This window comes from Peromyscus californicus, unplaced genomic scaffold, assembly GCF_007827085.1.
Source record: "Peromyscus californicus insignis strain IS unplaced genomic scaffold, ASM782708v3 Scaffold_5__1_contigs__length_169319896, whole genome shotgun sequence".
NCBI classification, from domain to species: Eukaryota; Metazoa; Chordata; class Mammalia; order Rodentia; family Cricetidae; genus Peromyscus; species Peromyscus californicus.
This window is the reverse complement of record NW_026294573.1, coordinates 129,365,138-129,377,947: the sequence shown is the minus strand read 5'-3', so window position 1 is coordinate 129,377,947 and position 12,810 is coordinate 129,365,138. Positions and strand designations below refer to the sequence as shown.

The window sequence follows — 12,810 nt, the reverse complement described above, 5'->3', positions numbered from 1 at the left end:
TCTGAGATACATCCTCAGGCTGGCGTCAGTCTCCCAAGCTTGTGGCTGTGGGTGTGTGGACCCGGACCCAGGTTTGAGGACCGGCTGTGGTACTGGACAGCTGGTCCTCAAGGAGGCGCTCCTGTAAGGTGAGCTGTGATGGCTGGGGTTCGCTGCTAGCTCTCAAATCCGGATGGGTCTTTGACAGTCCACCTTCAGTTCTGGGCTGGGAGATTAATAAATGGGTCAGAGCTGCACAGATTCCATCCGTTTTGATTAGAGGACCCAGAAATGGAAGGACCATGTTTCTTAGACAACTGAGAAGTGGTCCTTTAAGTTAGAAGGAAAGAAGTGACCCACTGACTGTGCCACCTGCTCCCATGGACTCTGCTGTGTAGTCAACAGCCACAGCTCAACCTCAACTGCTACAGCTAGACCAGCCCCCCTGAGGGGACAACCAGGCACGTCAGCAGCCAGTTCACTGGGGCTTTTCTCCTGGGTAGAAAGCATAGGTGCAGGGAGAGGCTCTGCAGGTGTGGCCCTTGGCAGGCGCTTTGTTTGGTGAAGGGGATCCCAGCAGTAGACACTGGGCCCCGGACTTGGCACATACTAAGTAAGTGCTCCGCCACAGCTCTGGTATCCACAGTCCTCTCTTTATTTTTTGTTTTGAGACAAGATCTCATTAATTTGCCCAGCTGGCCTTGACCCGAGTCTAGCTCAGGTAGGCAGGCCTTGTACTTGTGATCCTTCTGCCTCTGCCTCCTGAGTGATGTAGGTTATAGGCTCTTCCGTAGCTCCATTTTGGACACTGGTGAGCTTTGGGTTTGGGGACCCTTAGCTCTTTAACCTATGAAGCTGTGGTTCTGTAACCCTTGAAGTAACTGATGTGGCAGCTTTCGGGAAGATCTGGTTATCAGGGTTCCTCATCCCTTGAGTGCAGCCAGCGCCACAGCCCTTGGGCCCGGATGTCTGAGATCCTTGTCCCTGAGGGGTTGACAGTTCTTGAGCACTCTTCCAGGTCCGGGTCCTTCGGTCTCTCCTCTTTTCAGTAGCCCTCAGCTTCAGCTCCCATCCTCTCCATCTGCCACACACTCTCTCCCTCCTTGTTCCTGCACTGGCCACACTCTCAAACTGCCCAGCTGCCTCTGCAGTTGTTAAAATGCAACTGGCTACCTTGCCCCTCTGCAGTCGTCAGCATGCAGCTGGCTGCCTCGCTACTTTTGCAGCTCCACCTGCCGATTGCTCAGCTATTGCAGGTGCTGCTTTGCTGTTTCTGCTGCCTCCTTCTTGCGTTACCATTTCAGCTCAGAAACTACAGATGGGCACAAAAGGGGAACCTAGTGTGGCTGGCAGTGAGGAAAGCCTGTTTCCCAGCCGGCTCAGCTGCAGAAGGGACCAATCACAGCATATCATGCATGCAAATGAAGGCTTGTGTTTGCGCTCTTGCATATAAATGGAGATTTGGGTTTGCATCAATCACTGCTTTGCCTGTTTATCATCAGTGGCAGTTGTCCCTCTGCTGGGCCAGGAGGAGAAATTGTTTCCTCTCTTGCCTATATGGAAATGGTTGCAGGTCATCTACAGTTCACAGAGGTTTGTGTCAGCAAAATGTCTGGTGTAAACTATTTGGAACAGTCCGGCACCTTTAGGAGTGGAGCAATTAGCAGTAATCCTTGTGTAGTTTTCTCAAGGTGTCCATTGGTGTTAAAGCAGTTGATGCTGGTGTGTGGGTAATCTGGCTAGGTAGGTGGTCGGCACTCCTTCTGGTAAAGGTTGTCAGGCAAGAGAGTCCAGCGGCTGCCAGTCAGGAGTCAAAGTGCGCTACCCCATGGATGGCTTCTGCTCATCCACAGGAAAATGACCGTCAGAAGGAATGCTTCTGTCAGGGCCTGGAAGACCTTGTTAACACTAGTGGTGATCCTGTCACACTCCAGCAGTGCTAACACGAGCCAGCGCCTCCGAGAGGCATAGTGTCATCCTTTGTTTCCGGTTTATCACAGAAGACCACTGAAAACATTTTTTGCTAGTTTAGTTTTTGCACAGATTCAAACAGATTCTGAAATTCTAAATATTAAAGCATCATTTTTTTTCCCAATTATCTCAAGTCTTAAAAAGTATTAGTGGCAGAGTCTGAAAAGGCCAGTGGGCAGGTGAATACAACAAAATCCATTCTATCATGTACAGAGATGTCATGAGATGCATTACTTTGTACAAATGATAGAGACTAATCATAGCTTCAAAATGTCAGAAAAGTTTGTTCCTGAAGGTTGACTATGTGTGGCTGTTTTGGTGGGTAGATTTGATAGAGATTCCCAGGCCTCAGATTTTAAGATTGCTCATTTAGTATATTTCATTTTATTAGCTAACACTGAAATTATTATTATTTCAGTGCCTTCTGAACAAGTGAATTCTCAAGAGAAAACTAAAAAGGGAAAGATAAAAATAAAAACCAGATGTCTTTTCATGTCAGGTCATGTGACTTCTTCCCTATATGAGATTTAGCACAAGAACAGTCATGTGCTAAAACTGCAGTAAACGTTTCTGTCTACATCGAGCTGTCTTTTTTTTGGTTTTTCGAGACAGGGTTTCTCTGTGTAGCTTTGCACCTGTCCTGGAACTCACTTGGTAGCCCAGGCTGGCCTCGAACTCACAGAGATCCGCCTGGCTCTGCCTCCCGAGTGCTGGGATTAAAGGCGTGCGCCACCACCGCCTGGCTCGAGCTGTTATTTTTACTGGCTGTGTTTTCTTCTTTTTAATTTGTAGCTTCCTTACTTTATCATTTATATTGTGTTCTGGAAGAGGAACACGGGGCTTATGGAAGGAACCAGAGGCAAGTCAGTTATATCACACACTACAGTTCTAAAAGTTCCATATTAAAAACAAAACAAAACAAGAACATTGGAGCCAGGTGGTGGCGGCACACACTTTTAATCCCAGCACTCAGGAGGCAGAGGCAGGAGGATCTCTGTGAGTTCAAGGCCAGCCTGGTCTACAGAGTGAGGTCCAGGACAGGTTCCAAAGCTACACAGAGAAACCCTGTCTAGAAAAACCAAAACCAAACAACCAAACAAAAATAAATGAAAAAAAATAAAACGACAGCAGCATTGGAACAGACTCTCCGTGGCTTTTGTTTCTTGCCTACAAGGCAGCCTGAACTGATGCTCTTGAAGCTTCTAAAGGACTGACACTTTGCCTCCTATATGTAGTGCTTAGATGATTCCCAATGCTAATTTAGCTATTTTTCTTCCAGAAATCCCTCTCTGTTTTGAATATCAGCAACAACAACATTGATGACATAAAGGACTTAGAGACGCTGGAGAATCTCAATCACCTGATCGCAGTTGACAACCAGCTGGTGCACGTGAAGGTAATGAGATCGCAGTCAGCCTCAAGTTTATACGTGGAATTGTGCTGTTAAGATACACCTAGAAATAGTCATAAAATATGTCACTTTCTAAAGAACTATTCTGTATTTATTCTAAAACTATCTTTTGAATCTCTACTTCTTAAATATAACTATTTGTGTCTTCTTCCCTGTTTTCTCCTCCATACCCAAGGTCTCCATATCTCGCCAGTTTCTCTGAGGAGCTGGGTGCCTTTTTCTTTCTTTTTTTTTAAATTTTTAATTTTTATTTTATTTGCGTTAGTGGTTCTGCCTGCATGTATGTATGTGTGAGGGTGTCAGGTCTTGGAGTTACAGACAGCTGTGAGCTGCCATGTGGGTGCTGGGATTTGAACCTGGGACCTCTGGAAGTGCAGCCAGTGCTCTTAACCACTGAGCCATCTCTCCAGCCCCAGCCTTTTTTTATCTACATTATTTGTCCATCAACCTTTTTCTTCTAGAGGCAAAGTTTCTTCTTTTTAACTCTGTGTTCCCAGTGAATGAGTTTCTAGGAACTGTCACTCCTCTAGCTGTCCCTGATGCTGTGTGGAAAGGTACAGAGATAGCAACTTACTCTGTTGTGCACTAGCTAAGTACATGTCCTGTTATACTGTGCCACAGCATGTCATCACATTGATGATGTATTCAGCTGTGTGTTGAACACGGCCGGATTTGTCTGGCATTGTGCTACAGAGGAAGGAAGAGTTCAGGTCCAGGCCTCAAGAATGTACAGGCTGAGCAGAGTGGCACATACTTGTAGTTCCCAAAGCCTGCAAGACAGAGGTGGTATGACTGATACAAGTTCAAGGCCAGCCTGGTCTACACAGCAAGACTGCCTCAAAAAGAGAAGAAAGTAGATGGTGAACATGCCAGGCATAGGATATAACAGATGTGTTTCTCTGAGACAATTTGGGATGTTCAGAGAACCACAAAGAGGTCAGTTTACTATGGCAGGATCCCAGAGCTAGCCTTTATTTCTGATACATTGCAGGTGCCCAGAAAGTTCAGGAATAGAAGGAACCCTACCTACAATATGAGATCAGAAAGAAAGACATAGGAGCCAGATCACAAGGTCCTCACAGGACATAATTATGACCTAATTCTAAGTGCAGAGACGGTCATTGGAAGGAATGTATTTTCCAAAAGGATTTCTCTATCTGTTGTATGAAGAATTAATTTCAAGAATAAAGGCAAACATATGAGTTGGGAAGCTATTACAGGCAAGAAGTCAGATAATGTGTTTGAGAAAAGAAGATGGTTGCTTGGAGATGAAGGGGAGTGGGTGTGTTGGGGTGTATTTTTAGGTAGAACTCGTAGAATTTTCAGGGTGCAAGAATAAAATGTTAAGCACTCTATCTTAGTTAAAAGACTAAAGGCATAAAAAACTTATTCAATGACATTATAGCAGAAATCTCCCCAAATCTGGGGGAAATAAATGCATATCCAAAAAGACAGGACAAGAGAAATGACTCTTTCACATCGTAGTACAGTTAAAATGTCAAAGTATAGAACAAAGAAGGAATATTGAAATCAGCAAGAGAAATGCCAAGTTGCTTACAAAATATGAACCTATTAGAAAAATGTGTAAAAAATGCCTAGGCTCAGTTTATTGGAATCTGAATATAGACCCTGCCCAGGATGTATCTGATGTGCTTTTGTGACTTCAGTCTTCCCCTGAAGGCTTAGTGGAAGATGGCGTTGGAGCCCAGCATCTGAATATTAACTTCTTTCTTTGTATGTACTCTGAACCCAAGATCTCTGTGCTATGGCATGGAGTCTGCCATTCTCTTTGCCCTAACCTGCTGGTAAACGCTATGCCTTGGGGAAGAAATCTCTCATGCCGCCGTGTGTAAGGTCACTGACTTCCATCCCAAAGGCTGTCAGCAGCAGACAGCTTTGGGCCATGGGGAAAAGAGCCATCGTTGGAGACCTCCAGCAGCACCTCCATAATGACCTGAGGTGGGCAGCGCTGAGAGAGAAGCCGCTTCCGGTGGACACCAGCAGGTTCCACAAATGAGTCCACAGGAACAAGTGAACGTAGTTACTACTGAGGGAGGTATAATATGAAAATGAGTGCTTCTGCTGAGAACTTACATTGTCTCTAAAAAAAATTCGGAATTTAAATTCAAATATATTACAAATGGACTGTATAGTCACTTGTCTTATTAATAATAATTAAATAATCATAATTATTATAGATTACACAGTACAATGAGAAATCCTGTTAGTCTTGTCCATGGATTTTTATGTACCATCATAAAGGAGAAAATGATAATATTTACAGTATATTTTGGCATGGAAAATAATTTTTTAAAAAATGGAAAAATAATGATCTCTTAGAATGATTGTTACTGAGTTTTCCAATCAAGATTGCAACTTGAACAATGAGAAAGAAGACTGGCTATCTAATAGTATTTTTCTAAAAACACACGTAGGGGGAAAAAAAGTACAACAAAGACTGCGAGGCTACTGAAATCTGTGAGCTCTGTGGGGGAAAGGAAGACAAGAGTCATTAGGAAACGCGGACACTCACAGACCAAGACCATGTCCTCACTCACTGGTGGTCCCAGAACCTAAGGGAAGTGAGCGCATGAGAAGCCGAGGAGGCACGGGCTGTGGGCTTCAGGACATGGCTGTAGCTTCTGTTTCTCTGGCTACCTGGAGCTTCATCCCCTCCCTTCACTCCCCAGATGTACAGCTGTCGGGGAGTCCTTCCGCCACATTTCTCTCAGCCTGCCCTCATCTCTGTGAAGCTGGCCCAGGTCAGGGACTTCTAGGCAAGAATAAATAAAAAGGTGGGTAAGATGCAGAAGAGGAAGCACAAGAAACAAACACCTTCTTGCCTTCCCTTGTGTGCACCCCTTGAAGAAAGAACGTCTTCAAAACCTGCTCCATTGCACCCCTCCCTTTTAATTCCTGTCCTGCTTCTGACGTCAGGTCCTCCGCCCCTCTATTGATTCATCTCTTGTTCGTTCATTGAAGATGCCTACTTTGCGGCAGTGCTAGCCAGGCAGTGGTGGAGACAGCAGCCAGCATGGAACAGACATGGCTGGTCCTTGAGAAACTCCCAGTACTAAAGGGAAGGAAAACATTCAGCACGTGATCACCAGGGGAAAAAGTAAAGTAAAAATTGCAGACCGGCTGTCTTGGCTATAATAGAGTTTTGTTTATTTTAAGGGCACCTGGAGCCATTGAAGGTGTGAAGTAATTAGATGTTACCATTCGGAAAAGATTCTGCTTAACTAGCATGTGAAGAACAGATTGGAAGAGTCCAGACCAACTAAGAAATGAGAAGTAGTAGAAACCTTAACAGTGGGGGTGGAAATGGAGGGGATGGACAGTGGGCAAGACTTGGTTCTGAGTTGGATGTAGAGACTATTGAGCAGAGGTAAATGAGACATGGAAAACTCTGGAGTCAGGTCTGAGGAACAAGAAGACCGTGAATTTTGGTCATGCAGAGTCGGAGTGTCTTTGAAACATTCCAGAAAAACACCAAATAAACAGATATGTGTGAGGCTACATACAGCATAGAGGCCAGATGAATGTAGGACTCTTGAGCGTATTGGTTGTCAATGAAAATGCCATCATGGATGCAGACATGGCAGAGGAATTATTTTCCGTGGGAGGTTTAAGCGTAATGAACACAGTGGTGGACTGAGGAGGAGAACTTGTTTCTGTGAATGTGCTCTCTTCTGTGAGCAGGGAGTGAAACAAGCATTGTTCTTGGAGGAGCAGATGGCCAGTATAGAAAAGAAAGGGAGTTTTGATGGTTCCTGATGGCCTAACATCACCTGCTCTCAGTGGGAGCTGCTGGGCTCTGGAAATCCCAGTGCATTATGGAAGGTTTTATAGCACTGTCACCACACAGCTTTCTTCAGGCTCTTACTCAGTTCAGTGAGTTCTTTTCATGAATGAACCCAGGTGACAGTTCACCATGTACACCATTGCCTTTTGTGAGATGTGCCTTCATTTCTCAGCAACAACTGTTATAAAATAGTCCATTCATACATTTGAGATGTCTGTGGCCAGACATTGGGTCCTGATGGAGCCACAGATTCCTGGAGGTTCTGTGTAGCTTTCTGGAATGCAGAATCACACAGGAAAAGTGAATGGTCCACAGATTATGATGACCCAAAGAACCGAGACTTACAAAGTCCATGACTGCTAACATTTGATTCCCTGACAAGGTTATCAGGGCCTTTTCAGCCTGTGGGCGTACCCAATGGTTGGGAAAAGGAAGGAATTGGTCTAAGCCCTCATAGCTTCATATGGAGTCCAAGAACTCAGAGTAGCAGCAGCCCTAACTTCTTCACCAGACACGATGCTCAGCACCTGCGTTTAAACAATGTGATGCTTTTTTAAAATTTAAAATTACATCGTATTCTTTATTTGTGTGTGTGTGTGTGTGTGTGTGTGTGTGTGTGTGTGTGTGTGTGTGTGTACAGCATGTGTGTTGTACAGAGGATTTGTGAGAGTTTTCTCCTTCAACCACATGAGACCCCAAGTCTGAACTCAGGTAGTCAGGCCTGATGACACGCACTTTGCCTGCTGACCCGTCCCACAGGCTCCCCTTGGTGATCCGTGCACGAAAAACTTGGAGACGCACTAGTCAGTGGGTCTGAGGATGGTGGATAAAAGAAAGGATAACAGCCAGAGAAGGAAGACTGGAAATGAAAATGTAAGAGAGAAGACCGCAGAGGAGACGGCCAGGATCAAAAGGCTGATTGGGGGGAAAGAAATAGCACTCTTCCTTTGTTGAGAAAAGTGGAAAAGGGAAAGGAGGTGTGAGATCACAGGCAGAGAACTGAGAAAACGTTAGTGAAACCTGACCTACTTCTCCCCCAGGAAAGTACGGACCAAAGTCAGCTACTGAGGAGGAGAGGAAAGAGAAGTTTCAAGCCTAATAATGATAATAATAATAATAATAATAATAATATCCACTTTAACTCACGGGCCCTACTTTAAATGACATTTCATGACTTTCTGATTTGCATTTCTTTCCTGTAACCTCTTTAGACAGGCATGTATCAATATATAAAAACTCCAAATGTTTTAATGATTTACAGTTCGCCTTATATTCATGTAAGTTGCTTATGGGTACAGGTTAAGTCATGAGCATCACGAGACCAACATTATCCAAGTTGCTAATGCTATACAAAGTCAAATGCAAGTCCAAAAATGCAAACAAAACAAAACTTAAAAGAACAGCAACAAAAAATTTGTAATCTCTGCCACAGTTTTTATGTCTGCAAAGTTTGCCAAATCAATAAAACGACCTGAGTTCATCTCACAGTCTGATTCATCAGTGATTTGCCTCATTGGTTTTCTGATGACCATTTATCATGAGGTATAGAATCTTCAGAATAAATGGGAAAAATAAAAGACTTGACATGCTTGCCTCTTATATAAACTAAATATTTGATTTATAATACACAAATGAACAAACCACGATAGCCTGTCATGTTTTCTTAGTTTCTAATTTATTCAACCTCTGCTCAGTATTGATCCTGGCAAGCAGCATGGCCCAAAGATAAATTTATTCATTCCACACTTTAGTCAGGAACAAGCCCAAAATTATGGATTTTCTCAGGCAGATGATGACAGCCAGTCAGAGGGATGACAAATGACTGTCTTTAGATGTAGTGAGGACAGTCGGGCCAGACGTTTCCGATAAAGATTGGAGCGTGCTGGTCAAATGCAGGTTCATCATCGTCGTTAAAGCAGAGAAGACTGCCTGCTCCAGCCACCCATACGGGAGCAGGGTACCAGCCTGCAGGGGAAAGGGAATTGGCTCCTCAGAGTTTTGCAGCACTCTTCTGAGCGATAGCATGACATGATCATTTATCAAACAGAGACTGTCCAGAAAAGTGTCTGGTTCCTTGAGTAATTTATTGAAGGGCAGGAGAGTGAAAGCATTTTATTAAGGACAGGAAGGCAATGAGCAAGCAGAGCGTATCCAAAGGGTAATCGTATTTCAGAGCAGGATTAGTTTAGCCTTAAGTCAACATACGCTGGAGGGAGTATGTCCAGGGTCATTTATCAAGTGAGGAATAATTAACACAACTCCAGGCATTATTTTATCCATATCAGTTTAAAGTCCTCTTGTTAGGGGTGTCATATTCAACAGCACAAAGCATACAGCACCCAGTCCCTTCCTCATGGCTTTTAAAGTAAGAGATGCAGAACGTGACATAAAATAGTCATGGCTGTGCTAAACATGGAACAAAGGTTTCAGAAAGAGCAAAATCTAAGGGCCGAGAATGAGGGCTGAGGTCATAATTTTGAAGACAGCTTTCTTACATGAAGGTAACTACTTGTTGGTCAAAGGGTCGGAAGTCTTTAAATTTTGCTGTTAATCAAAATTAAGAGAAAGGGACTTAGCTGAAGAACAACAGGGCAGGCAGAAAACGAACGTATTTATGAACTTAACCTGTTTTGTTCTGGGCACTTTATGTGCCATGACAATTAATTCTAATTGCAGCCACTTTATAAATAAAAACAGGAAGCTGGACGTGGTGGCACGCACTTAATCCCAGCACTCAGGAGGCAAAGGCAGGTGGATCTCTATGAGTTCAAGGCCAGCCTGGTCTATAGAGCAAGTTCCAGGACAGAGCTACACAGAGAAACCTTGTCTCAAAAAGCCAAATAATAATCATGATGATGATAATAATAATAATAAACCATGACATGAACACAATGAGCTAAAGCCCAGGAGACAGAGGGCTGCTCCTGAGAAGACAGTTCCTGCCTTCACAAGTTGTTTATTTTGATCCCGCAGGGTCAGCAGAGACTAAACTCTAGAGGTAGATATCCACACCTACAGAAACTCACTGCTTGGGAGAGAGGGCTGCATTCTTCTGTTGGTTCCACCACTTTTCAAAAATAAAGATGCAGAGACGACTACAGTGCATTACTTTTTTGGAGTAATTAATGTCCTTTATCTCATTTTTTGTAATAATGTCCTTTATCTCATTTTTTTTAAAAACGAGTCTTTGGGGCATATATAAGAAACATTCAAAGTATATATTCTTTACATTAAATAGTAGTTAAAATAGCATACTTTTCAAGAGGAAGGGGAGAAAGCAAGAAAAGGAACGGCAGGAAGATAAAGATTTGGTGCCGGGGTTTGCTACTGGCTGGGAAAGAAGTGCCATAGTGAGAAAGAGGAGGTAAGGGCGGGGCAACCGGAAGCTGCCTCGCTGTCACGTGACGTGTACACCGTGGATTAACATAGTGAGACAGAGGCTGGTAAGGGCGGGGCAACCGGAAGCTGCTTCTGAGGTGCCACTCACGGCTCCCTCACTGTCACGTGATGTGTACATCTCGGATTAATTTAGTTTTTCTTGAAATTTCAGCAAATCATGTTCTGGTAAGCTATAAAAGCATGCAAATGGCTATCACAAAAGCCAGAACAAGACTGAATGTGGTGGCGCACGCCTTTAATCCCAGCGCTCGGAGGCAGAGGCAGGTGGATCTCTGAATTCAAGGCCAGCCTGGTCCAACTCCAGAGTGAGTGCCAGGCCAGCCAGGGCTAAATAATGAGACCCTGTCCAAACAGTGGGGCAACAACAAAAAAGTCAAAGAAAACTGTAACCACAGTGAGGTCATAATTTCAAAAGAAGTGCCCATGTCCCCAACAGATTAGCAGGGCGTATAACAATGTGTCCAATGTGATCTGTGGGTGATAAAGGGGCAGGTAATTTTCTTTTCTGTTTTGCAGTTTGACAGGGTTTTACCCACATTCTTCATTAAAAATAGGCAACAACGCATATGGCCTCCAATGCTAACAGACTCTGCTGTTGTTTCATTTGATGAACCAGTGAGTTTTATTGGGGTGACTTACAAGGAAGCTAGGTAAGGGCTTCTTTACAGGAGCAGAAATGACTCAGAGGCAGGGCATCATCAAACATCCTCTGCGGCGTGTGCGCCACTCCTGAAAGCTGGGAACCCGCAGCACACTGCACAGCCTGCAGGCAGATCAGCAGGCTGGGGAGTGTCCTTTGCAGGTGGCTCCTTGGTCTGAGCCTCTTCTAGGCAGCTCAGCTGGTCCTGCTCCCTCCAGATAGTTCACTCTTTTGAGGGTCTGTCAGCAGCGGCTGGTGGAGTGTGCACTCACCCCTCTCCATTGACTTAATGGATTCCACTGAGAATACGGTATCTTCTGGAGAAAAGGTGTTTTCTTAGCTATAGATTGGGTCGATTTACGGGCAACGTGATCAAGAGCAGTGCTGCGATCCCCAACTTAGCACCTCACGTTGTGCCCCCTCCTTAGCTACCCCACTACCGGTAGAGACGAGGCTGGTGGTTGTGCATGCTACTTGAGGAGCTGGAACTCCATGGGAAGCAGTTACTCCCTTCAAAAAGCAGCTGGCAGCAGCAGAACTGATAAGTCTGAAATTCCATGTCTTCCTTTCTTCCCCTGATTATAGGATTTGGAGCTTTTACTGAAAAAACTGTTGAAGCTGTGGAAACTAGATCTAAATGGAAATCCTGTTTGTCTTAAACCGAAATACAGGGACAAAGTGATACTGATGTCCAAGTCACTGGGTGAGTAGTGTTTTACATTAATCCAGCTTTTCAGAGAAAAGCACTTGTTTAACTTAAATTTATCATCAAGCTTTCAGAAATAGAAATGTAACATCTTGCTCTAGAAATCGGTCAACTTAAATGTATATGTTTGAATAATGGCAAAGGTAAAAATAAGAAGTAATACTTGAAATTTTTTTTCTATTCGTAAATAAACCCCAGGCATACTTTTAGGAGAAAATGTGGCCACTACCTACAAAACTGGTTAGCCATAAATGTGCTGACTTTTCTTGGAGCAAATCCTTGACAGGCCCTTAGCCTCCTCAGCTCTTGGTCCTGCAGATAAACTGATCAAAGCCTGCTCACGTGCCATTGGCCAGCTAGTGCCCTAAGAATGCATGGGGAGGGGACCAGGGAGTTCTGTAAACTCTTCACAAATGATGCCATTCCTAAGTCTACCCTACATTGGGGGAAATGGGCCAAAGCACTTGGTTGGTGGTGCGAAGTTCAGAACAACAGGCAGTGCTATGTCACAAAGGAGCCTGAGAGAGTTTCCTGAGCAGAACTCTGGGCCATGCTGCACCTGGGTCTAAGAATTCATAAAAACTAAAATACGACAAGATGACTTCAAAACTCATAGCTAGTCCATCATAATGCTAGTGTGGTGATTCTCTGGTGTGGGGAAAAGCAGGTCAAATAATGCAAGATATGTTTTCTCAAAATATATATGCAGGAGCTGTCCACAGCCCACAGAGGTAGGGAATAAATAACACACAGAGATGAATGGTGTTATGTTTTCAAAGTTCTACAGATGCCTCTGCTCTGCAGTCCCCGCCCTCTCACTTATCTGGTACCACGCACAACTGCATTGGTCTGCTTTACTCAGCCAGAGGAAAAAGAAGATACGATTAATGTTTAATGAG

At 44.1% G+C, this 12,810-nt stretch overlaps 1 protein-coding gene across 4 annotated transcripts in view; it reads left to right on the top strand.

Annotated features, from left to right (window-relative positions):
- The window catches only part of Ppp1r42 (protein phosphatase 1 regulatory subunit 42), a 40,780-nt gene that overhangs the window by 11,803 nt on the left and 16,167 nt on the right, over positions 1-12,810 (top strand). For all 4 annotated transcript variants that reach the window (XM_052718073.1, XM_052718074.1, XM_052718072.1 and 1 more), the window contains exons 5-6: positions 3,230-3,346; positions 11,791-11,908. In XM_052718073.1, coding sequence (XP_052574033.1) covers positions 3,230-3,346; positions 11,791-11,908 — 235 coding nt within the window. The remainder of the gene's footprint in view (positions 1-3,229; positions 3,347-11,790; positions 11,909-12,810) is intronic.